Source organism: Lolium perenne, chromosome 4 (assembly GCF_019359855.2).
Source record: "Lolium perenne isolate Kyuss_39 chromosome 4, Kyuss_2.0, whole genome shotgun sequence".
Taxonomy (NCBI): Eukaryota; Viridiplantae; Streptophyta; class Magnoliopsida; order Poales; family Poaceae; genus Lolium; species Lolium perenne.
Genome location: NC_067247.2, coordinates 187,222,836 through 187,249,548, shown reverse-complemented (window position 1 = coordinate 187,249,548; position 26,713 = coordinate 187,222,836). Strand labels below are relative to the sequence as shown.

The 26,713-nt window shown below is 44.1% G+C and overlaps 1 protein-coding gene across 1 annotated transcript; it reads left to right on the top strand.

Annotated features, from left to right (window-relative positions):
- The first annotated feature begins 178 nt into the window (after positions 1 to 178).
- On the top strand, positions 179 to 24,471 carry LOC139839230 (uncharacterized). Its single transcript, XM_071829281.1, has 3 exons — positions 179 to 562; positions 747 to 2,031; positions 24,428 to 24,471. Exons 1-3 carry the CDS (start codon positions 179 to 181, stop codon positions 24,469 to 24,471), a joined length of 1,713 nt encoding a protein of 570 aa, XP_071685382.1.
- The last annotated feature ends 2,242 nt before the right edge of the window (positions 24,472 to 26,713 follow it).

Here is a 26,713-nt window from a genome sequence, read left to right as displayed (position 1 = left end):
GGAATGCTGCCTCAGCATAGGAAGGGCCTGTGCTTGAGGAGAACGGTGACTCTGTTACGGGGTCAGTCCGGAAACCTGTCCCCAAGAAAAAGCCTAGGGCGTACAAGAAGAAGAAGCAGCCCATCGTGAGCTCGAGACCCCTCACCCGCCGAGCACGTGCTTTATCCTTGGTTTCCCAATGAAGTGTCTCATTTGGAACATCAGAGGGTTCGGGCGCAGGGGGCGCCGTACCCTTCTCAAAGACTACCTCCGCGAGCACAAGATCGATGTAGTTCTCCTCCAAGAAACGATTAAGCAAGATTTCACTGATTCTGAACTCCGCAGCCTTGAAGCAAGGGACAAGTTTTTCTGGCATTGGCTCCCGGCCAATGGGCACTCGGGGGGAATGCTCATTGGCGTCAAGGATAGCTCCTTCGAGGTGGGAGAAATTGACATAGGCCAATTCTTCATAAGCATGTCCATCCTTCACAGGGCGTCCAAGCGTATCTTTGAGGTGGTGGCCATCTACGGTCCCGCTGATCACAGCAGATCCCGCGCCTTCCTGGAGGAGATTTCTGCTAAGGTTGCCCGCGCCACGCGCCCTCTGATTACTAGGGGGAGACTTCAATCTCATCCGCTCTACTGAAGACAAGAACAATAACAATCTTAGCTGGCCCCTTATCGACCTCTTCAATGACCATGTGGCCTCTTGGGCCCTTCGTGAAATACCTCGCACTTGGGCGAGGTATACCTGGACGAACCGGCAGCTTAGCCCGGTCCGCTCGGTGTTAGACAGGGTGTTCATCTCACCTGAGCTTGAAGAGTTCTTCCCGCTGTGCTCCCTCGTGGCTGAAACCACACTTGGTTCTGACCATACTCCTCCGGTGTTTGACTCCGGAGACGGGCTCCCGCCTCGCACAAACCGGTTCTTCTTCGAATCTGAGTGGTTTGAGAGACCCGACTTCTGCCCCATGCTTTCCCAGCTCTGGATCGACCTGGCCGCCCGCGCAAGGGGTAGAGACATCATCGATTGGTGGCACCACATGAACTCGGGGCTCAGACAGTACCTCTGTGGCTGGAGCCGTAATCAGGGAGCGGCTACGAGAAGAGAAAAATCGGCGCTCCTTGCCCAGATTGAGCAGCTGGATGCTAGAGCGGACTCCCTTGGTCTGGATGAAGAGGAATGGGCTGAACGGTATACCCTTGAAGATCAACTCCTCCACATCGTTCGCGAGGAAGAGGATTACTGGCAACAAAGGGGTAGGACAAAGTGGGCTCTCCAGGGGGACGCCAACACAGCCTACTTTCATGCCGTCGCCAACGGCAGGAGACGCAAGTGCACCATCTCCACTATTGTCACCCCTTCAGGCCCTACCTCGGACCCCAACATCATCCAACAAGTGATCTACAACTTCTATCACGAGCTGTTGGGCTCTTCCTCTCAGAGGGTGTGCTTCGTGGCCCCAAATACTTGGGGCGAGGCGGCCAAGGTGTCTGACGCGGACAATGAGCAGCTCATGTTAACCTTCTCGGAGAAGGAGCTCGAGGACATTGTGGCGGACATGAAATCCAACACGGCCCCGGGCCCAGACGGTTTCCCTCCAATCTTCTTCAAGCACATGTGGCCTTGGCTCAAGCTTGGAGTCCTCCACATCCTAAACGACTTTGTGCTGGGGCGCATTGACATCTCAAGACTCAACTTCGGGATCCTCGCGCTTATCCCCAAAGTCCCTGGCGCTGACTTGGTGTCCCAGTTCTACCCAATTGCTCTCATCAATGTGGTGTTCAAGATAATCTCCAAAGCCTATGCTTCCCGCCTTGATCCCGTCGCCAACAAAATCACGAGCCCTTTCCAGACAACCTTCATTCGGGGAAGGAATATCCTGGAAGGCCCGCTTGCCCTCATCGAGATTGTCCATGAGCTGCGGGTCAAGAAGTTAGGAGGGATTTTGTTAAAGCTAGACTTCGAGAAAGCTTACGACAGGGTCAACTGGGGCTTCCTAGAGGAAGTACTCCGCGCCAAAGGCTTCAACCAGGGTTACATTGATACGCGTACAACACGCGTCCGTTGGAAACCCCAAGAGGAAGGTGTGATGTGTACAGCGGCAAGTTTTCCCTCAGTAAGAAACCAAGGTTTATCGAACCAGTAGGAGCCAAGAAGCACGTTGAAGGTTGATGGCGGCGGGATGTAGTGCGGCGCAACACCAGGGATTCCGGCGCCAACGTGGAACCTGCACAACACAACCAAAGTACTTTGCCCCAACGTAACAGTGAGGTTGTCAATCTCACCGGCTTGCTGTAACAAAGGATTAGATGTATAGTGTGGATGATGATGTTTGCAGAAAACAGTAAAGAACAATTGCAGTAGATTGTATTTCAGATGTAAAGAATAGGACCGGGGTCCACAGTTCACTAGAGGTGTCTCTCCCATAAGAATTAGCATGTTGGGTGAACAAATTACAGTTGGGCAATTGACAAATAATGAGGGCATGACAATGCACATACATGATATGAAGAGTATTGTGAGATTTAATTGGGCATTACGACAAAGTACATAGACCGCTATCCAGCATGCATCTATGCCTAGAAAGTCCACCTTCAGGTTATCATCCGAACCCCTTCCAGTATTAAGTTATAAACAACAGACAATTGCATTAAGTATGGTGCGTAATGTAACCGACAACTACATCCTCGGACATAGCATCGATGTTTTATCCCTAGTGGCAACAGCACATCCACAACCTTAGAACTTTCTGTCACTGTCCCAGATTTAATGGAGGCATGAACCCACTATCGAGCATAAATACTCCCTCTTGGAGTTACAAGCAAAAACTTGGCCAGAGCCTCTACTAGCAACGGAGAGCATGCAAGATCATAAACAACACATGATAGATTTATAATCAACATAACAAAGCATTCACTATCCATCGGATCCCAACAAACACAACATATAGTATTACAGATAGATGATCTTGATCATGTTAGGCAGCTCACAAGATCCGACAATGATAGCACAATGAGGAGAAGACAACCATCTTGCTACTGCTATGGACCCATAGTCCAGGGGTGAACTACTCACACATCACTCCGGAGGCGACCATGGCGGTGTAGAGTCCTCCGGGAGATGATTCCCCTCTCCGGCAGGGTGCCGGAGGCGATCTCCTGAATCCCCCGAGATGGGATTGGCGGCGGCGGCGTCTCTGGAAAGTTTTCCGTATCGTGGCTCTCGGTACTGGGGGTTTCGCGACAAAGGCTTTAAGTAGGCGGAAGGGCAGGTCAAGGGGCGTCACGGGGCCCCCACACAACAGGCCGGCGCGGCCAGGGCTTGGGCCGCGCCGCCCTGGTGTGTCGCCACCTCGTGGCCCCACTTCGTCTCCTCTTCGGTCTTCTGGAAGCTTCGTGAAAAATAGGCCCCTGGGCGTTGATTTCGTCCAATTCCGATAATATTTCCTTACTAGGATTTCTGAAACCAAAAACAGCAGAAAACAACAACTGGCTCTTCGGCATCTTGTTAATAGGTTAGTGCCGGAAAATGCATAAATATGACATAAAGTATGCATAAAACATGTAGGTATCATCAATAAAGTAGCATGGAACATAAGAAATTATCGATACGTTGGAGACGTATCAGCATCCCCAAGCTTAGTTCCTACTCGTCCCAAGTAGGTAAACGATAACAAAGATAATTTCTGGAGTGACATGCCATCATAATCTTGATCATACTATTGTAAGCATATGTAATGAATGCAGCGATCCAAGACAATGGTAAAGACAATGAGTAAACAACTGAATCATACAGCAAAGACTTTTCATGAATATTACTTTCAAGACAAGCATCAATAAGTCTTGCATAAGAGTTAACTCATAAAGCAATAAATTTATAGTAAAGGTATTGAAGCAACAAAAAGGAAGATTAAGTTTCAGCGGTTGCTTTCAACTTGTAATATGTATATCTCATGGATAGGTGTCAACATAAAGTAGTATGATGAATGCAAATATGCAAGCATGTAAGAATCAATGCACAGTTAACACAAGTATTTGCTTCTTGAGGTGGGAGGAAATAGGTAGACTGACTCAACATAAAAGTAAAAGAAAGGCCCTTCAAAGAGGAAAGCATCGATTGCTATATTTGTGCTAGAGCTTTTATTTTGAAAACAAGAAACAATTTTGTCAATGGTAGTAATAAAGCATATGTGTTATGTAAATTATATCCTACAAGTTGCAAGCCTCATGCATAGTATACCAATAGTGCCCGCACCTTGTTCTAATTAGCTCGGATTACCTGGATTATCACCGCAATACATATGTTTTAACAAAGTGTCACAAAGGGGTACCTCTATGCCGCCTGTACAAAGCTCTAAGGAGAAAGCTCGCATTGGATTTCTCGCTTTTGATTATTCTCAACTTAGACATCCATACCGGGACAACATAGACAATAGATAATGGACTCCTCTTTAATGCTTAAGCATTCAACAACAATTAATTTTCTCATTAGAGATTTGAGGATTGTTGTCCAAAACTGAAACTTCCACCATGAATCATGGCTTTAGTTAGCGGCCCAATGTTCTTCTCTAACAATATGCATGCTCAAACCTTTCAACTCATGGTAAATCGCCCTTACTTCAGACAAGATGAACATGCATAGCAACTCACATGATATTCAACAAAGAGTAGTTGATGGCGTCCCCAGGAACATGGTTATCGCACAGCAAGCAACTTAATAAGAAATAAAATGCATAAGTACATATTCAATACCACAATAGTTTTTAAGCTATTTGTCCCATGAGCTATATATTGCAAAGGCAAAGGATGGAAATTTAAAGGTAGCACTCAAGCAATTTACTTTGGAATGGCGGAGAAATACCATGTAGTAGGTAGGTATGGTGGACACAAATGGCATAGTTATTGGCTCAAGGATTTGGATGCATGAGAAGTAATCCTTCTCAATACAAGGCTTAGGCTAGCAAGGTTATTTGAAGCAAACACAAGCATGAACCGGTACAGCAAAACTCACATAAAAACATATTGCAAGCATTATAAGACTCTACACTGTCATCCTTGTTGCTCAAACCTTTACTAGAAAATATCTAGACTTTAGAGAGACCAATCGTGCAAACCAAATTTAAACAAGCTCTATGTATTTCTTCACTAATAGGTGCAAAGTATATGATGCAAGAGCTTAAACATGATCTATAACAATTGCCAAGTGTCAAATTATCCAAGACATTTTACCAATTACCACATGTAGCATTTTCCGTTTCCAACCATATAACAATTAACGAAGCAGATTATCCTTCGCCATGAACATTATGAGTAAAGCCAAGGACATATTTGTCCATATGCAACAGCGGAGCGTGTCTCTCTCCCACAAGATGAATGCTAGGATCCATTTTATTCAAACAAAACAAAAACAAAAAACAAACAGACGCTCCAAGCAAAGTACATAAGATGTGATGGAATAAAAATATAGTTTCACTAGAGGAACCTGATAATGTTGTCGATGAAGAAGGGGATGCCTTGGGCATCCCCAAGATTAGATGCTTGAGTCTTCTTGAAATATGCAGGGATGAACCACCGGGGCATCCCCAAGCTTAGAGCTTTCACTCTCCTTGATCATATTGTATCATCCTCCTCTCTTGATCCTTGAAAACTTCCTCCACACCAAACTCAAAACAACTCATTAGAGGGTTAGTGCACAATCAAAATTTACATGTTCAGAGGTGACATAATCATTCTTAACACTTCTGGACATTGCACAAAGCTACTGAAAGTGAATGGAACAAAGAAATCCATCAAGCATAGCAAAACAGGCAATGCGAAATAAAAGGCAGAATCTGTCAAAACAGAACAGTTCGTAAAGATGAATTTCTAACAGGCACCAGACTTGCTCAAATGAAAATTCTCAAATTGAATGAAAGTTGTGTACGTATCTGAGGATCACTCACGTAAATTGGCATAATTTTCTGAGTTACCTACAGAGGATTAGGCCCAGATTCGTGACAGCAAGAAATCTGTTTCTGCGCAGTAATCCAAATCTAGTATGAACCTTACTATCAAAGTCTTTACTTGGCACAACAATGCAACAAAACTAAGATAAGGAGAGGTTGCTACAGTAGTAACAACTTCCAAGACTCAAATATAAAACAAAGGTACTGTAGTAAAATCATGGGTTGTCTCCCATAAGCGCTTTTCTTTAATGCCTTTCAGCTAGGCGCAGAAAGTGTGTATCAAGTATTATCAAGAGATGATGCATTACCATTACCTTGGGCTTTACACCTAACTTTCTTGTTCTTTTTCTTACTCTTTGATTTAGGGAATACATGTCTACCCCCTGGTGTAGAGGTGAATTTTAGGGTGCCTTCTCCCACATCTATGACTGCTCCCAATAGTTTCAGCAGGGATCTTCCGAGTGTGATTTGTCCTGTTCCTACACATTCAATAACAAGATAATCAATGGATATTGTTCTTCCAAGAATGGTGGTATGCACACCTGCGGCTATTCCCTTAGGAATTATAACAGAGTTATCAATAAGAGCTATTCCTTCTCCCCCTTCAACGAGTCCCAAAAGTGTCAAAGATTCATGAATACTCTTAGGCATAAGGCAAAATTCAGACATAATATCACAATCATCATGAAAAGTTTTACCACAGATAACAATTTTAATAGTAGGGTCCCATAATGAAGGTTCAGAGTTCACTAAAACTTGATCAAGACGGTTACGAACATAGCTATAATTTTCGTTCAAGCGAGATGCACTTGTCTCAAGAGTGTTTAATCTATTATAAATGCTAATAAGGGCTGAATCAAAGTTATTAGCTGAATCATGTGATGCAACCAACTTCTCTATAGCATTAAAAGCTTGATCCCCATTGCAATGAAGGAAATCTCCTCCCACTACAGCATCCAAGGCATATCTATAGCGAATCATAAGCTCAAAATAAAAGTTACTAAGAAGCAAACTTAGAGTCATTTGAGGTTCAGCTTTACGATAAGAATCAAAAATTCTGGACCAAGCATCTTTAAAACTCTCCTCATCCCCTTGTTTGAAAGTGAAGACTAATTCCTCAGGTGAAGAAGTAACAGGTGCTGAACTAGACATGGTAACAAAAGTAAAATGCAAGTAACTAATTTTTTTGTGTTTTTAATATAGAGATTGCAAACAATAAAGTAAAGCTAGCAACTAATTTTTTTTTGTGTTTTGATATAATGCAGCAAACAAAATACTAAATAAAATAAAGCAAGACAAAAACAAAGTAAAGAGATTGGAAGTGGAGACTCCCCTTGCAGCGTGTCTTGATCTCCCCGGCAACGGCGCCAGAAAATCTAGCTTGATACGCGTACAGCATGCGTCCGTTGGGAACCCCAAGAGGAAGGTGTGATGCGTACAGCGGCAAGTTTTCGCTCAGTAAGAAACCAAGGTTTATTGAACCAGTAGGAGCCAAGAAGCACGTTGAAAGTTGATGGCGGCGGGATGTAGTGCGGCGCAACACCAGGGATTCCGGCGCCAACGTGGAACCTGCACAACACAACCAAAGTACTTTGCCCCAACGTAACAGTGAGGTTGTCAATCTCACCGGCTTGCTGTAACAAAGGATTAGATGTATAGTGTGGATGATGATGTTTGCAGAAAACAGTAAAGAACAATTGCAGTAGATTGTATTTCAGATGTAAAGAATAGGACCGGGGTCCACAGTTCACTAGAGGTGTCTCTCCCATAAGAATTAGCATGTTGGGTGAACAAATTACAGTTGGGAAATTGACAAATAATGAGGGCATGACAATGCACATACATGATATGAAGAGTATTGTGAGATTTAATTGGGCATTACGACAAAGTACATAGACCGCTATGCAGCATGCATCTATGCCTAAAAAGTCCACCTTCAGGTTATCATCCGAACCCCTTCCAGTATTAAGTTGTAAACAGCAGACAATTGCATTAAGTATGGTGCGTATGTAACCGACAACTACATCCTCGGACATAGCATCGATGTTTTATCCCTAGTGGCAACAGCACATTCACAACCTTAGAACTTTCTGTCACTGTCCCAGATTTAATGGAGGCATGAACCCACTATCGAGCATAAATACTCCCTCTTGGAGTTACAAGCAAAAACTTGGACAGAGCCTCTGATACGTCTCCGACGTATCGATAATTTCTTATGTTCCATGCCACATTATTGATGATATCTACATGTTTTATGCACACTTTATGTCATATTCATGCATTTTCTGGAACTAACCTATTAACAAGATGCCGAAGTGCCGCTGTCAGCTGTTTTTGGTTTCAGAAATCCTAGTAAGGAAATATTCTCGGAATTGGACGAAATCAACGCCCAGGGTCCTATTTTGCCACGAAGCTTCCGGAAGACCGAAGAGGAGACGAAGTGGGGCCACGAGGCGGCCACACCCTAGGGCGGCGCGGCCCAGGCCCTGGCCGCGCCGACCTATGGTGTGGGCCCCTCGTGCCGCCTCTTTACCTGCCCTTCCGCCTACTTAAAGCCTCCGTCGCGAAACCCCCAGTACCGAGAGCCACGATACGGAAAACCTTCCAGAGACGCCGCCGCCGCCAATCCCATCTCGGGGGATTCAGGAGATCGCCTCCGGCACCCTGCCGGAGAGGGGATTCATCTCCCGGAGGACTCTACGCCGCCATGGTCGCCTCCGGAGTGATGAGTGAGTAGTTCACCCCTGGACTATGGGTCCATAGCAGTAGCTAGATGGTTGTCTTCTCCCCATTGTGCTTAATTGTCGGGTCTTGTGAGCTGCCTAACATGATTAAGATCATCTATCTATAATTCTATATGTTGCGTTTGTTGGGATCCGATGAATAGAGAATACTATGTTATGTTGATTATCAATTCATGTCTATGTATTGTTTATGATCTTGCATGCTCTCCGTTACTAGTAGATGCTCTGGCCAAGTAGATGCTTGTAACTCCAAGAGGGAGTATTTATGCTCGATAGTGGGTTCATGTCTCCGTGAATCTGGGGGAGTAACAGAAACCTCTAAGATTATGGATGTGCTGTTGCCACTAGGGATAAAACATTGGTGCTATGTTCGAGGATGTAGTTACTGATTACATTACGTGCAATACTTAATGCAATTGTCTGTTGTTAGCAACTTAATACTGGAGGGGGTTCGGATGATAACCTGAAGGTGGACTTTTTAGGCATAGATGCATGCTGGATAGCGGTCTATGTACTTTGTCGTAATGCCCAATTAAATCTCACAATACTCATCATAATATGTATGTGCATGGTCATGCCCTCTTTATTTTTCAATTGCCCAACTGTAATTTGTTCACCCAACATGCTGTTTATCTTATGGGAGAGACACCTCTAGTGAACTGTGGACCCCGGTCCAATTCTCTATACTGAAATACAATCTACTGCAATACTGTTCTACTGTTTTCTGCGAACAATCATCATCCACACTATACATCTAATCCTTTGTTACAGCAAGCCGATGAGATTGACAACCTCGCTGTTTCGTTGGGGCAAAGTACTTTGATTGTGTTGTGCAGGTTCCACGTTGGCGCCGGAATCTCTGGTGTTGCGCCGCACTACATCCCGCCGCCATCAACCTTCAACGTGCTTCTTGACTCCTACTGGTTCGATTAAACCTTGGTTTCTTACTGAGGGAAACTTGCCGCTGTGCGCATCACACCTTCCTCTTGGGGTTCCCAACGGACGTGTCAACTGCACGCATCAAGCAAATTTCTGGTGTCGTTGCCGGGGAGATCAAGACACGCTGCAAGGGGAGTCTCCACTTCCCAATCTCTTTACTTTATTTTTGTCTTGCTTAGTTTTATTTACTACTTTGTTTGCTGCACTAAACCAAAATACAAAAAAATTAGTTGCTAGTTTTACTTTATTTGCTATCTTGTTTGCTATATCAAAAACCCAAAAAAAATTAGTTACTTGCATTTACTTTATCTAGTTTGCTTTATTTACTACTGCTAAAATGAGTAATCCTGAAGTTGAAGTTCGTACGTTTAAGCAACGAGGGGGAGAATGTTTAAGAGATGCTTGGTATAGAATTAGTGATGCCCATAATAGGTGCACTAAGAAACACTCCACCACTATCTTACTCAGGAATTTTTATGTTGGTATCTCTAGCTGGAATAGGTATGTTCTTGATAGTCTCGCGAAAGGTAACTTCCTAAGTACTCCTGCATTAGAAGCTAGCTGCATTATTGAGAGTCTATTTGGAATACCTCCTGTCGATGAAGTTAAAACTGAAATCTCTCTTGAAGATGTTATGAAAAAATTGGAAACCATAGAGAAAATTTTTCCAAGTATTGAAGCTAAATTGGAGATGTTACTTGATAAAACTGATGAACTTGATAAATCCTTAGGAGAAATTGATGAAAGAATTAGTATCCTAGGAACTTGTTCTATCCATGATGATCAAATCAATAGGATTGACGAACTTGAAAAAGCTATGGGAACCTTGGGTTCAACATTTTCTTCTCTTAAATATAAGGAGAAAGCTTATGTGGGTAAGGAGCAAAAGTTTATGTATGTCTCTAAAGTACCTAAACCAAAGAAATATTATTATAGGCCTAAAATTGACAAAGCCCTTAGTACCACTACGGATGGGGGAGCTTGTGATAACAACACTTCGTTTCTTGATAATACTTGATACACACTTTCTGCGCCTAGCTGAAAGACGTTAAAGAAAAGCGCTTATGGGAGACAACCCATGGTTTTTACTACAGTACTTTGTTTTTATTTTGTGTCTTGGAAGTTGTTTACTACTGTAGCAACCTCTCCTTATCTTAGTTTAGTGTTTTATTGTGCCAAGTAAAGTCGTTGATAGTAAAGTTCATACTAGATTTGGATTACTGCGCAGAAACAGATTTCTTTGCTGTCATGAATCTGGGCTGTTTTCTCTGTAGGTAACTCAGAAAATTATGCCAATTTACGTGAGTGATCCTCAGATATGTACGCAACTTTCATTCAATTTGAGCATTTTCATTTGAGCAAGTCTGGTGCCTCAATAAAATTCGTCAATACGAACTGTTCTGTTTTGACAGATTCTGCCTTTTATTTCGCATTGCCTCTTTTGCTATGTTGGATGAATTTCTTTGATCCATTAATGTCCAGTAGCTTTATGCAATGTCCAGAAGTGTTAAGAATGATTGTGTCACCTCTGAACATGTTAATTTTTATTGTCCACTAACCCTCTAATGAGTTGTTCTAAGTTTGGTGTGGAGGAAGTTTTCAAGGATCAAGAGAGGAGTATGATACAACATGATCAAGGAGAGTGAAAGCTCTAAGCTTAGGGATTCCCCGGTGGTTCACCCCTGCATATTCTAAGAAGACTCAAGCGTCTAAGCTTGGGGATGCCCAAGGCATCCCTTCTTCATCGACAACATTATCAGGTTCCTCCCCTGAAACTATATTTTTATTCCATCACATCTTATGTGCTTTTCTTGGAGCGTCGGTTTGTTTTTGTTTTTTGTTTTGTTTGAATAAAATGGATCCTAGCATTCACTTTGTGGGAGAGAGACACGCTCCGCTGTAGCATATGGACAAGTATGTCCTTAGGCTTTACTCATAGTATTCATGGCGAAGTTTCTTCTTCGTTAAATTGTTATATGGTTGGAATTGGAAAATGCTACATGTAGTAAATTGCTATAATGTCTTGGATAATGTGATACTTGGCAATTGTTGTGCTCATGTTTAAGCTCTTGCATAATATACTTTGCACCCATTAATGAAGAAATACATAGAGCATGCTAAAATTTGGTTTGCATATTTGGTTTCTCTAAGGTCTAGATAATTTCTAGTATTGAGTTTGAACAACAAGGAAGACGGTGTAGAGTCTTATAATGTTTACAATATGTCTTTTATGTGAGTTTTGCTGCACCGTTCATCCTTGTGTTTGTTTCAAATAAGCCTTGCTAGCCTAAACCTTGTATCGAGAGGGAATACCTCTCATGCATCCAAAATACTTGAGCCAACCACTATGCCATTTGTGTCCACCATACCTACCTACTACATGGTATTTCTCCGCCATTCCAAAGTAAATTGCTTGAGTGCTACCTTTAAATTTCCATTCTTCACCTTTACAATATATAGCTCATGGGACAAATAGCTTAAAAACTATTGTGGTATTGAATATGTAATTATGCACTTTATCTCTTATTAAGTTGCTTGTTGTGCGATAACCATGTTTACTGGGGACGCCATCAACTCTTCATTGTTGAATTTCATGTGAGTTGCTATGCATGTTCGTCTTGTCTGAAGTAAGGGCGATCTACACTGAGTTGAATGGTTTGAGCATGCATATTGTTAGAGAAGAACATTGGGCCGCTAACTAAAGCCATGATTCATGGTGGAAGTTTCAGTTTTGGACATATATCCTCAATCTCATATGAGAATAATAATTGTTGCCACATGCTTATGCATTAAAGAGGAGTCCATTATCTGTTGTCCATGTTGTCCCGGTATGGATGTCTAAGTTGAGAATAATCAAAAGCGAGAAATCCAAAATGCGAGCTTTCTCCTTAGACCTTTGTACAGGCGGCATGGAGGTACCCCATTGTGACACTTGGTTAAAACATGTGTATTGCGATGATCCGGTAGTCCAAGCTAATTAGGACAAGGTGCGGGCACTATTAGTATACTATGCATGAGGCTTGCAACTTGTAAGATATAATTTACATAATACATATGCTTTATTACTACCGTTGACAAAATTGTTTCATGTTTTCAAAATCAAAGCTCTAGCACAAATATAGCAATCGATGCTTTTCCTCTATGGAAGACCATTCTTTTACTTTTATGTTGAGTCAGTTCACCTATTTCTCTCCACCTCAAGAAGCAAACACTTGTGTGAACTGTGCATTGATTCCTACATACTTGCATATTGCACTTATTATATTACTCTATGTTGACAATTATCCATGAGATATACATGTTATAAGTTGAAAGCAACCGCTGAAACTTAATCTTCCTTTGTGTTGCTTCAATACCTTTACTTTGATTTATTGCTTTATGAGTTAACTCTTATGCAAGACTTATTGATGCTTGTCTTGAAGTACTATTCATGAAAAGTCTTTGCTATATGATTCACTTGTTTACTCATGTCATTTACATTGTTTTGATCGCTGCATTCACTACATATGCTTTACAAATAGTATGATCAAGGTTATGATGGCATGTCACTCCAGAAATTATCCTTGTTATCGTTTTACCTGCTCGGGACGAGCAGAACTAAGCTTGGGGATGCTGATACGTCTCCGACGTATCGATAATTTCTTATGTTCCATGCCACATTATTGATGATATCTACATGTTTAATGCACACTTTATGTCATATTCGTGCATTTTCTGGAACTAACCTATTAACAAGATGCCGAAGTGCCAGTTGCTGTTTTCTGCTGTTTTTGGTTTCAAAAATCCTAGTAAGGAAATATTCTCGGAATTGGACGAAATCAACGCCCAGGGTCCTATTTTGCCACGAAGCTTTCGGAAGACCGAAGAGGAGACGAAGTGGGGCCACGAGGCGGCCACACCCTAGGGTGGCGTGGCCCAGGCCCTGGCCGCGCCGACCTATGGTGTGGGCCCCTCGTGCCGCCTATTTACCTGCCCTTCCGCCTACTTAAAGCCTCCGTCGCGAAACCCCCAGTACTGAGAGCCACGATACGGAAAACCTTCCAGAGACGCCGCCGCCGCCAATCCCATCTCGGGGGATTCAGGAGATCGCCTCCGGCACCCTGCCGGAGAGGGGATTCATCTCCCGGAGGACTCTACGCCGCCATGGTCGCCTCCGGAGTGATGAGTGAGTAGTTCACCCCTGGACTATGGGTCCATAGCAGTAGCTAGATGGTTGTCTTCTCCCCATTGTGCTTAATTGTCGGGTCTTGTGAGCTACCTAACATGATCAAGATCATCTATCTGTAATTCTATATGTTGCGTTTGTTGGGATCCGATGAATAGAGAATACTATGTTATGTTGATTATCAATTCATGTCTATGTGTTGTTTATGATCTTGCATGCTCTCCGTTACTAGTAGATGCTCTGGCCAAGTAGATGCTTGTAACTTCAAGAGGGAGTATTTATGCTCGATAGTGGGTTCATGTCTCCGTGAATCTGGGGGAGTGACAGAAACCTCTAAGATTATGGATGTGCTGTTGCCACTAGGGATAAAACATTGGTGCTATGTTCGAGGATGTAGTTACTGATTACATTACGCGCAATACTTAATGCAATTGTCTGTTGTTAGCAACTTAATACTGGAGGGGGTTCGGATGATAACCTGAAGGTGGACTTTTTAGGCATAGATGCATGCTGGATAGCGGTCTATGTACTTTGTCGTAATGCCCAATTAAATCTCACAATACTCATCATAATATGTATGTGCATGGTCATGCCCTCTTTATTTGTCAATTGCCCAACTGTAATTTGTTCACCCAACATGCTGTTTATCTTATGGGAGAGACACCTCTAGTGAACTGTGGACCCCGGTCCAATTCTCTATACTAAAATACAATCTACTGCAATACTGTTCTACTGTTTTCTGCGAACAATCATCATCCACACTATACATCTAATCCTTTGTTACAGCAAGCCGGTGAGATTGACAACCTCGCTGTTTCGTTGGGGCAAAGTACTTTGGTTGTGTTGTGCAGGTTCCACGTTGGCGCCGGAATCTCTGGTGTTGCGCCGCACTACATCCCGCCGCCATCAACCTTCAACGTGCTTCTTGACTCCTACTGGTTCGATTAAACCTTGGTTTCTTACTGAGGGAAGCTTGCCGCTGTGCGCATCACACCTTCCTCTTGGGGTTCCCAACGGACGTGTCAACTGCACGCATCAGCCTCTACTAGCAATAGAGAGCATGCAAGATCATAAACAACACATGATAGATTGATAATCAACATAACATAGCATTCACTATCCATCGGATCCCAACAAACACAACATATAGTATTACAGATAGATGATCTTGATCATGTTTGGCAGCTCACAAGATCCGACAATGATAGCACAATGAGGAGAGGACAACCATCTAGCTACTGCTATGGACCCATAGTCCAGGGGTGAACTACTTGTAGGATAACGTTGCATAGAAAACAAAAAATTTCCTACCGCGAACACGCAATCCAAGCCAAGATGCAATCTAGAAGATGGTAGCAACGAGGGGATTATCGAGTCTCACCCTTGAAGAGATTCCAAAGCCTACTAGATGAGGCTCTTGTTGCTGTGGTAGACGTTCACTTGCCGCTTGCAAAAGCGCGTAGAAGATCTTGATCACGGCGCCACGAACGGGCAGCACCTCCGTACTCGGTCACACGTTCGGTTGTTGATGAAGACGACGTCCACCTCCCGTTCCAGCGGGCAGCGGAAGTAGTAGCTCCTCTTGAATCTGACAGCACGACGGCGTGGTGTCGGTGGTGGTGGAGAAATCCGGCGGAGCTTCGCTAAGCGTGCGGGATGTGGTGGAGGAGAGAGAGCCGCTAGGGTTTGGGAGAGGGGGCGCCGACCTCAAGGGGTGCGGCCACCTTGGTGGTTGTTGGGGGTGGCCGGCCCCCTCCCCTTGGCCCTCATTATATAGGTGGAAGCCCCAAGTGTTGGACTCCAAGTCTCCGAATAAGACCCGAACCCAAAACCTTCCATGTGATAGGGAAACCTACCCAAGGTGGGAATTTCACTTGGGGTGGGATTCCCCCCTTCCATGTGAGGGGGTGGCCGGCCCCCCTTGGGGAGTCCACTTGGGACTCCTCCCCCTTTAGGGTTGGCCGGCCATGAAGGTGGAGTCCCTCCGGGACTCCGCCTTCCTTAGTGGTTTCTTCCGGACTTTTCTAGAACCTTCTAGAACCTTCCATAGAACCTTCCAGATCATTTTAAATCTTATAAAATGACTTCCTATATATGAATCTTATTCTCCGGACCATTCCGGGACTCCTCGTGATGTCCGGGATCTCATCCGGGACTCCGAACAAATATTCGAACTCCATTCCATATTCAAGTTCTACCATTTCAACATCCAACTTTAAGTGTGTCACCCTACGGTTCGCGAACTATGCAGACATGGTTGAGTACTCACTCCGACCAATAACCAATAGCGGGATCTGGAGATCCATAATGGCTCCCACATATTCAACGATGACTTTAGTGATCGAATGAACCATTCACATACGATACCAATTCCCTTTGTCACGCGATATTTTACTTGTCCGAGGTTTGATCATCGGTATCACTCTATACCTTGTTCAACCTCGTCTCCTGACAAGTACTCTTTACTCGTACCGTGGTATGTGGTATCTTATGAACTTATTCATATGCTTGCAAGACATTAGACGACATTCCACCAAGAGGGCCCAGAGTATATCTATCCGTCATCGAGATGGACAAATCCCACTGTTGATCCATATGCCTCAACTCATACTTTCCGGATACTTAATCCCACCTTTATAACCACCCATTTACGCAGTGGCGTTTGATGTAATCAAAGTACCTTTCCGGTATAAGTGATTTACATGATCTCATGGTCATAAGGACTAGGTAACTATGTATCGAAAGCTTATAGCAAATAACTTAATGACGTGATCTTATGCTACGCTTAATTGGGTGTGTCCATTACATCATTCATACAATGATATAACCTTGTTATTAATAACATCCAATGTTCATGATTATGAAACTAATCATCCATTAATCAACAAGCTAGTTAAGAGGCATACTAGGGACTCTTTGTTGTTTACATATCACACATGTATCAATGTTTCGGTTAATACAATTATAGCATGGTATATAAACATTTATCATAAACATAAAGATATATAATAACCACTTTATTATTGCCTCTAGGGCATATCTCCTTCAGTCTCCCACTTGCACTAGAGTCAATAATCTAGATTACATTGTAAAATACCTAACACCCATGGCATTCTGGTGTTGGTCATGCTTTGCCCTAGGGAGAGCTTTAGTCAACGGATCTGCTACATTCAGATCAGTGTGTACTTTGCAAATCTTTACTTCTCCATCTTCGATGTACTCACGAATCGAGTGGTAACGCAGCTTGATATGCTTCAGCCTCTTGTGTGACCTTGGCTCTTGTGCATTGGCGATGGCACCCATGTTATCACAGTAGATGATTAATGGGTCCAATGCACTAGGAACCACACCGAGCTCTACAATGAACCTCTTCATCCATACCGCTTCTGATGAAGCCTCTGAAGCCGCTATGTACTCTGATTCTGTTGAAGACTTCACCACCGTGCACTGCTTCGAGCTTGCCTAGCTTACTGCAGCACCATTCAATATAAACACGTACCCAGACTGTGACTTAGAGTCATCAGGATCAGTGTTCCAACTTGCATCGGTGTAACCGTTTACAACGAGCTCTTGGTCACCTCCATAACAAAGAAACATATCCTTAGTTCTTTTCAAGTTCTTCAGGATATTCTTGACCGCTGTCCAGTGTTCCATTCCTGGATCACTTTGATATCTGCTAGTTAAACTAACCGCATGTGCTATATCCGGTCTAGTACACAGCATGGCATACATGATAGATCCTACTGCCGAGGCATATGGGATATTACTCATCCTTTCTCTTTCTTCTGCCGTAGCCGGTCCTTGAGTCATACTCAAGACCTTACCTGGTAACATAGGTAAGAACCCTTTCTTACTTTCGTCCATTCTAAACTTCTTTAGAATCTTGTCCAGGTATGTACTCTGTGACAGCCCTATTAGGCGTCTTGATCTATCTCTATAAATCTTGATGCCTAATATATACGATGCTTCACCAAGGTCTTTCATTGAAAAACTATTATTCAAATAACCTTTTACACTGCTTAATAGTTCTATATCATTCCCAATCAATAATATGTCATCTACATATAATATCAGGAATGCTACAGAGCTCCCACTCACTTTCTTGTAAATGCAGGCCTCTCCATGACACTGTATAAACCCGAAGTCTTTGATCACCTTATCAAAGTGTCGGTTCCAACTTCTTGATGCTTACTTCAGTCCATAGATTGAACTCTGAAGTTTGCATACTTTGTCAGCATTTTTAGGATCGACAAAACCTTTGGGTTGTACCATATACAACTCTTCCTCAATGTCTCCATTAAGGAACGCCGTTTTGACATCCATCTGCCAAATCTCATAATCGAAAAATGCAGCTATTGCTAACAAAATCCTCACAGATTTTAGCTTCGCTACAGGTGAGAAAGTCTCATCGTAGTCAACTCCTTGAATTTGTCGGAAACCCTTTGCGACAAGTCGAGCTTTATAGACAGTAATATTACCATCAGCATCTGTTTTTCTTTTGAAGATCCATTTATTCTCGACAGCCTTTCGGCTATCAGGTAAGTCTACCAAAGTCCATACTTTGTTATCATACATGGATCCCATTTCGGATTTCATGGCTTCTTGCCATTTGTTGGAATCAGGGCTCATCATCGCTTCTTCATACGTCGCAGGGTCCTTATCATTGTTATCCACAATCATGACATTTAGACAAGGATCATACCAATCAGGAGTGGCACGTTCCCTTGTCGATCTGCGAGGTTCAGTAGTTTCCTCGTTCGAAGTTTCATGATCATTATCATTAGCTTCCTCTGTTGCCGGTGTAGGCGGTACAGGTACAACTTCCGGATCGCGCTACTCGATCAACGAGTATAGATTCATCAATCTCATCGAGTTCTACTTTTCTTCCAGTCACTTCTTTAGTGAGAAATTCTTTCTCAAGAAAGGTTCCGTTCTTAGCAACAAAGATTTTGCCTTCGGATCTGTGATAGAAAGTGTACCCTATAGTTTCCTTAGGGTATCCTATGAAGACGCACTTCTCCGCTTTGGGTTCTAGCTTGTCCGGTTATAACTTCTTTACATAGGCTTCGCAACCCCAAACTTTAAGGAACGACAGCTTAGGTTTCTTGTTAAACCATAATTCATACGGTGTCGTTTCAACGGATTTTGATGGTGCTCTATTTAAAGTGAATGCGGCTGTCTCTAATGCATAACTCCAAAATGATAACGGCAAATCAGTAAGAGACATCATAGAACGAACCATATCTAAGAGAGTTCGATTACGACGTTCGGACACACCGTTTCGTTGTGGTGTTCCCGGTGGTGTCACTTGTGAAAGTATTCCGCATTTCTTTAAATGCATGCCAAACTCATAACTCAGATATTCACCTCCACGATCAGATCGTAGAAATTTAATCTTCTTGTTACGTTGATTTTCTACTTCACTTTGGAATTCCTTAAACTTCTCGAAAGTTTCGGATTTATGTTTCATGAAATAGATATACCCATATCTACTCAGATCATCTGTGAAGGTTAGAACATAACGATAACCACCGCGCGATGCTACGCTCATTGGTCCGCATACATCGGTATGTATGATTTCCATCATACCAGAAAATGGAGTCTTAGTCATTTTTCCCATTAGACATGCTTCGCATCTATCAAGTGACTCAAAGTCAAGTGATTCAAGTAATCCATCAGTATGGAGTTTCTTCATGCGTTTCACTCCAATATGACCAAGACGACAGTGCCACATATAAGTAGAATTATCATTCAATTTAATTCGTTTAGCATCAATGTTATGTATATGCGTATCACTACTATCAAGATCTAACAGAAATAAGCCATTCTTTTCAGGTGCTCGACCATAAAAGATATTATTCATAAAAATAGAACAACTATTATTCTCAGACTTGAATGAATAACCGTCTTGCATTAAACAAGATCCAGATATAATGTTCATGCTAATGCGGGTACAAAATAACAATTATTTAGGCTTAAAACTAATCCCGAAGGTAGATGTAGAGGAAGTGTGCCGACAGCGATCACATCGACTTTGGATCCGTTTCCAACGCACATCGTCACTTCATCTTTCAGTAGTCTTCGTTTATTCTTTAGTTCCTGTTTCGAGTTACAAATATGAGCAACCGAACCAGTATCAAATACCCAGGTACTAGAACGAGAACCAGTGAGATAAACATTTATAACATGTATATCAGATATACCTTCTTTCTTTTTCTTGACAAGACCGCTCTTCAGATCAGCCAGATACTTGGAGCAATTACGCTTCCAGTGTCCCTTCTCCTTGCAGTAATAGCACTCAGCATCAGGCTTAGGGCCGTTCTTAGGTTTCATAGGAGGCGTGGCAGCTTTCTTGCCACCCTTCTTGAATTTTCCCTTAGACTTGCCCTGTTTCTTGAAACTGGTGGTCTTGTTGACCATCAACACTTGGTGCTCTTTCTTGATCTCAATCTCAGCAGCTTTTAGCATGCCAAAGAGTTCAGGTAACTCCTTGTTCATGTTCTGCATATTGTAGTTCATCACAAAGTTCTTGTAACTTGGTGGCAGTGATTTAAAGAACACGATTAATCCCCAATCTATTAGGAATCACTATTCCCAAGTCACTGAGTTTCTTCGCATGCCCGGTCATGGCGAGCATGTGCTCACTAACGGAGCTGCCTTCTTCCATCATGCAGCTGAAGAAGTGTTTCGATGCTTTATAGCATTCCACGGCCGCATGAGTCTCGAATATAGCTTTCAGCTCATTCATCAACTGATGAGGATCATGGTGCTCAAAACGTTTTTGAAGATCGGCTTCCAGACTACACAGGATGGCACACTGAACTTGAGAGTACCGAGTTTTCCGAGTCTCGTAAACAGCTTTTACTTCATCGGTTTCAGTTTCTGCAGGAGGGTCACCTAGCGGTGCATCAAGCACATATTGCAGATTTTCGCCAGAGAGGAAGATCCTCACATGACGGAACCAGTCGGTGAAGTTGCTACCGTTACTCTTAAGTTTTTCTTTCTCTAGGAACTGGTTAAAATTGATTGGGGACGCCATCTCTACAACATATATTTGCAATAGTTTAGACTAAGTTTATGACAAATTGAGTTCAAATTTTAATTCAACATAATTAAAAATCTAGGTGAACTCCCACTCAAAACAATATCCCTCGCATTGTCTTAGTGATCACACGAACCAAATCCACCGCACCTAAGTCCGATCATCACGAGACAAGGTGTGATTTCAATGGCGAACACTCAAAGTGTTCATCATATCAACCATATGATTCATGCTCTACCTTTCGGTATCACGTGTTCCGATACCATATCTGTACATTCTAGGCTCGTCAAGGCCACCTTAGTATCCGCATGTGCAAAACTGTCTTGCACCCGTTGTATGCACTTATTGATTCTATCACACCCGATCATCACGAGATGCTTCGAAACGACAAGTCTTGGCAACGGTGCTACTAAGGATGAACACTTTATTATCTTGAGATTTTAGTGAGGGATCATCTTATAATGCTACCGTCGCGATCTAAGCAAAATAAGATGCATAAAAGGATTAACATCACATGCAGTTCATATGTGATATGATATGGCCCTTTTGTCTTTGCGCCTTTGATCTTCATCTCCAAAGCACGGACATGATCTCCATCATCTTCGGGCATGATCTCCATCATCGTCGGCGTAGCGTCAAGGTCAATGGCGCCGTCTTCATGATCATCCTCCATGTAGCAACTATTACAACTACTTTGAAATACTACTCAACATGAAATTTAAAGACAACCATAAGGCTCCTGCCGGTTGCCACAATACAATAATGATCATCTCATACATATTCATCATCACATTATGGCCATATCACATCACCAAACCCTGCAAAAATAAGTTAGACGTCTCTAATATGGTTTGCATATTTTACGTGGTTTAGGGTTTTCGATAGAGATCTAATCTACCTACGAACATGAACCACAACGTTGATACTAATGTTGTCAATAGAAGAGTAAATTGAATCTTCACTATAGTAGGAGAGACAGACACCCGCAAAGCCTCTTATGCAATACAAGTTGCATGTCGAACGAGGAACAAGTCTCATGAACGCGGTCATGTAAAGTTAGTCCGAGCCGCTTCATCCCACTATGCCACAAAGATGCAAAGTACTCAACTAAAGATAACAAGAGCATCAACGCCCACAAAACCATTGTGTTCTACTCGTGCAACCATCTATGCATAGACACGGCTCTGATACCACTGTAGGATAACGTTGCATAGAAAACAAAAATTTTCCTACCGCGAACACGCAATCCAAGCCAAGATGCAATCTAGAAGACGGTAGCAACGAGGGGATTATCGAGTCTCACCCTTGAAGAGATTCCAAAGCCTACAAGATGAGGCTCTTGTTGCTGCGGTAGACGTTCACTTGCCGCTTGCAAAAGCGCGTAGAAGATCTTGATCACGGCGCCACGAACGGGCAGCACCTCCGTACTCGGTCACACGTTCGGTTGTTGATGAAGACGATGTCCACCTCCCGTTCCAGCGGGCAGCGAAAGTAGTAGCTCCTCTTGAATCCGACAGCACGATGGCGTGGTGTCGGTGGTGGTGGAGAAATCCGGCGGAGTTTCGCTAAGCGTGCGGGATGTGGTGGAGGACAGAGAGCCGCTAGGGTTTGGGAGAGGGGGGCGCCGGCCTCAAGGGGTGCGGCCACCTTGGTGGTTGTTGGGGGTGGCCGGCCCCCTCCCCTTGGCCCTCATTATATAGGTGGAAGCCCCAAGTGTTGGACTCCAAGTCTCCGAATAAGACCCGAACCCAAAACCTTCCATGTGATAGGGAAACCTACCCAAGGTGGGAATCCCACTTGGGATGGGATTCCCCCCTTCCATGTGAGGGGGTGGCCGGCCCCCCTTGGGGAGTCCACTTGGGACTCCTCCCCCTTTAGGGTTGGCTGGCCATGGAGGTGGAGTCCCTCCGGGACTCCGCCTTCCTTAGTGGTTTCTTCCGGACTTTTCTAGAACCTTCTAGAACCTTCCATAGAACCTTCCGGATCATTTTAAATCATATAAAATGACTTCCTATATATGAATCTTATTCTCCGGACCATTCCGGGACTCCTCGTGATGTCCGGGATCTCATCCGGGACTCCGAACAAATATTCGAACTCCATTCCATATTCAAGTTCTACCATTTCAACATCCAACTTTAAGTGTGTCACCCTACGGTTCGCGAACTATGCGGACATGGTTGAGTACTCACTCCGACCAATAACCAATAGCGGGATATGAAGATCCATAATGGCTCCCACATATTCGACGACGACTTTAGTGATCGAATGAACCATTCACATACGATACCAATTCCCTTTGTCACGCGATATTTTACTTGTCCGAGGTTTGATCATCGGTATCACTCTATACCTTGTTCAACCTCGTCTCCTGACAAGTACTCTTTACTCGTACCGTGGTATGTGGTCTCTTATGAACTTATTCATATGCTTGCAAGACATTAGACGACATTCCACCGAGAGGGCCCAGAGTATATCTATCCGTCATCGGGATGGACAAATCCCACTGTTGATCCATATGCCTCAACTCATACTTTCCGGATACTTAATCCCACCTTTATAACCACCCATTTACGCAGTGGCGTTTGATGTAATCAAAGTACCTTTCCGGTATAATGATTTACATGATCTCATGGTCATAAGGACTAGGTAACTATGTATCGAAAGCTTATAGCAAATAACTTAATGACGTGACCTTATGCTACGCTTAATTGGGTGTGTCCATTACATCATTCATACAATGATATAACCTTGTTATTAATAACATCCAATGTTCATGATTATGAAACTAATCATCCATTAATCAACAAGCTAGTTAAGAGGCATACTAGGGACTCTTTGTTGTTTACATATCACACATGTATCAATGTTTCGGTTAATACAATTATAGCATGGTATATAAACATTTATCATAAACATAAAGATATATAATAACCACTTTATTATTGCCTCTAGGGCATATCTCCTTCACTACTCACACATCACTCCGGAGACGACCATGGCGGTGTAGAGTCCTCCGAGAGATGATTCCCCTCTCCGGCAGGGTACCGGAGGCGATCTCCTGAATCCCCCGAGATGGGATTGGCGGCGGCGGCGTCTCTGGAAAGTTTTTCGTATCGTGGCTCTCGGTACTGGGGTTTTCGCGACGAAGGCTTTAAGTAGGCGGAAGGGCAGGTCAAGGGGCGTCACGGGGGCCCCACACAACAGGCCGGCGCGGCCAGGGCTTGGGCCGCGCCGCCCTGGTGTGTCGCCACCTCGTGGCCCCACTTCGTCTCCTCTTCGGTCTTCTGGAAGCTTCGTGGAAAAATAGGCCCCTGGGCGTTGATTTCGTCCAATTCCGAGAATATTTCCTTACTAGGATTTCTGAAACCAAAAACAGCAGAAAACAGCAACTGGCTCTTCGGCATCTTGTTAATAGGTTAGTGCCGGAAAATGCATAAATATGACATAAAGTATGCATAAAACATGTAGGTATCATCAATAAAGTAGCATGGAACATAAGAAATTATCGATACGTTGGAGACGTATCATACATCCACAGGATTTTGCAGCTTGTGTCCGGGGGCCAGACTGCGATTTCCATCAATGGGGTTATCGGTCCGTATTTTAGAAACAAACGAGGAGTGCGTCAAGGGGACCCTCTTTCGCCGCTGATGTTCAACCTCATTGGGGAGGCGCTGTCCGGCATTCTCTCTGCTGCTGGCTCGGCGGGCCACATCCATGGAGTAGTCCCTCACTTACTTCCTGGAGGCATCTCTCACCTCCAGTATGCGGACGACACCCTCATCCTGATCCAAAACGCGGAGGAAGACATTGCCAACCTCAATTTCCTTCTGATGTGCTTCGAAGACATGTCTGGTCTCAAGATCAACTATCACAAAAGTGAAGTCATAGTCATGGGCCAACCTAGAGACGAACAGATCAGGGTCGCCAATAAGTTGAACTGCAAACTGGGGTCCTTCCCCTTCCTCTATCTTGGTTTGCCCATCTCTGATCGTAAGCTGCGCCTCGAGCAATGGCTCTATCTCGTCAGAAAGCTGGCTGACCGTATCGAACCTTGGATGAGTAGGTTACTCACCTCGGGTGGGAGACTTATCCTCTCCAATGCTTGCCTTGACAACACGCCTATCTATGCCATGGGCCTGTTTCTCCTCCACGAGGGGATTCACGCCCGCTTCGACTCTCATCGCTCCAAGTTCTTCTGGGAAGGTAGAGGGGCAAAGCGTAAGTATCACTTGGTTAACTGGCCCACGGTGTGCCGGCCCAAGGCCATGCGGGGCTTGGGCCTCCTCAATACAAGGAAAATGAACATTGCGCTGCTCCTCAAATGGGTTTGGAAGCTGTACAACGAGGATGACACCATCTGGTCCAAAATCATCAAGGCCAAGTATCCGGATGCGTCTGATCTCTTTACAGGCTCGGGCCATGGTGGTTCCCAGTTCTGGAAGAGTATCCACAAGATCAAGCACTACTTCAAGCTCGGAGCCAAGCATGCTGTTGGCGACGGTCGCCGCACTCGTTTCTGGTCCGATTGGTGGCTAGGACGGGAACCTTTGAAAGACTCCTTCCCTTACTTATTCTCTGTTTGCGAGGACACAAACCAATCGGTGGCCTCCGTGTGTGCCCCGGGCGGCCCACACATCAGGTTTCGCCGTTCTTTGGACTGAGAGGGCATGAATCAATGGAACTTGCTCACCTCCCAGCTCCAGTCCTTCTCAGCTTCTGAAGTGCAAGACAAGGTGGTCTGGCATCTGTCCCCCTCTGGCCTCTACTCCGTCCAGTCGATGTACCTCAAACTTTCGCAAGGGGCGTCGGTTGCTTACCACAAGGACGTGTGGGAGGCCAAGGTTCCGCTCAAGATCAAGATCTTTGCCTGGTTGCTCATCCTTGACATGCTCCCCTCCAGTCTCTTGGTGGCGGGCAGAAACGGTCCTGCTTCGGGGGCGTGTGCTCTCTGTGGCGCCCTGGAGGACTCATCCCACATCCTGTTTTCCTGTTCGATGGCAAGATTTGCTTGGAGTGCGCTGCGCAGTGTCTTGGGTTGCAACTGGTGCCCTGCCAATTTTTCCCAGTTCCACGCCATCCTCTCTAGTTTCTCTGGGAGGGTCAGGGGAGACTCCTCTGGACCCTCTTCCTGGCTCAGTCTTGGGCTCTCTGGACCGTGCGCAATAAACTTACCATAGAGAAGAAAGTTTTAAGCAACCCCGCTAACCTGATCTACAAAATTTGTATCTTCTTGCAGCTCTGGAGCGTCAAGGTAAAACCAGAAGACAGGGAGGATCTCAGACGGCTAACAAGCGAGAGGGAGCTCTACGAGTCCGTGAGACCAAGAAGTCAAAGTCCAAGACCGCGGCGTAATCTCTCCAGTCACTCTTAGAGCGGTCTTTGTGGGGTGCCGCCCCCGGTTTGTGTGTTTTATGCTTTTGCACTCTTGGCTAAGCTGTATTCCGCAGCGGTTTGTATGCTAGCGTGAACCTTGCTGGCTTTATTAATTTAAAGTCGGGCCACCTCTGGCCTTTTATCTAAAAAAAATATCTTTGGGCATCCTCTTCCTTTTCCTTTTTCTGTTGATCGCGAATTCGGGACGAGGCAGTCTTTCCATCGAGCCACTCCACTTCGATTTTTTAGAACCCAGGTACTGCGGAACCCAATTAGACTTAGACGAGCAGTAAGTTACGTAGTTGTCTCGACCTCTAAGTTATAGAAATTACTGTGCTGATGAGTATCCTCCATTCTATTCATCTGAAACTTTTTTTTTCCTAAGCTACCTAGTTTTGAATTTGAGTATGAAAAATGGCACGCACGTACATATGTGCGTCCTCTACATGCTGGAATTTTTGGAGCCTCGCTAGCAATACGTATTTTCGTCCTTTTTGTGACGGACAGGACAGGGCAG

Bases quoted from the DNA above. Each gene is read 5' to 3' on its own strand.
- LOC139839230 (XM_071829281.1), top strand. From the start codon at position 179: ATGAAGTGTCTCATTTGGAACATCAGAGGGTTCGGGCGCAGGGGGCGC. The intron at 563-746 runs GTTGCCCGCGCC...ACGAACCGGCAG, and splicing joins TGGAGGAGATTTCTGCTAAG to CTTAGCCCGGTCCGCTCGGT. The intron at 2,032-24,427 runs GTACAACACGCG...TCCGTATTTTAG, and splicing joins CCAGGGTTACATTGATACGC to AAACAAACGAGGAGTGCGTC.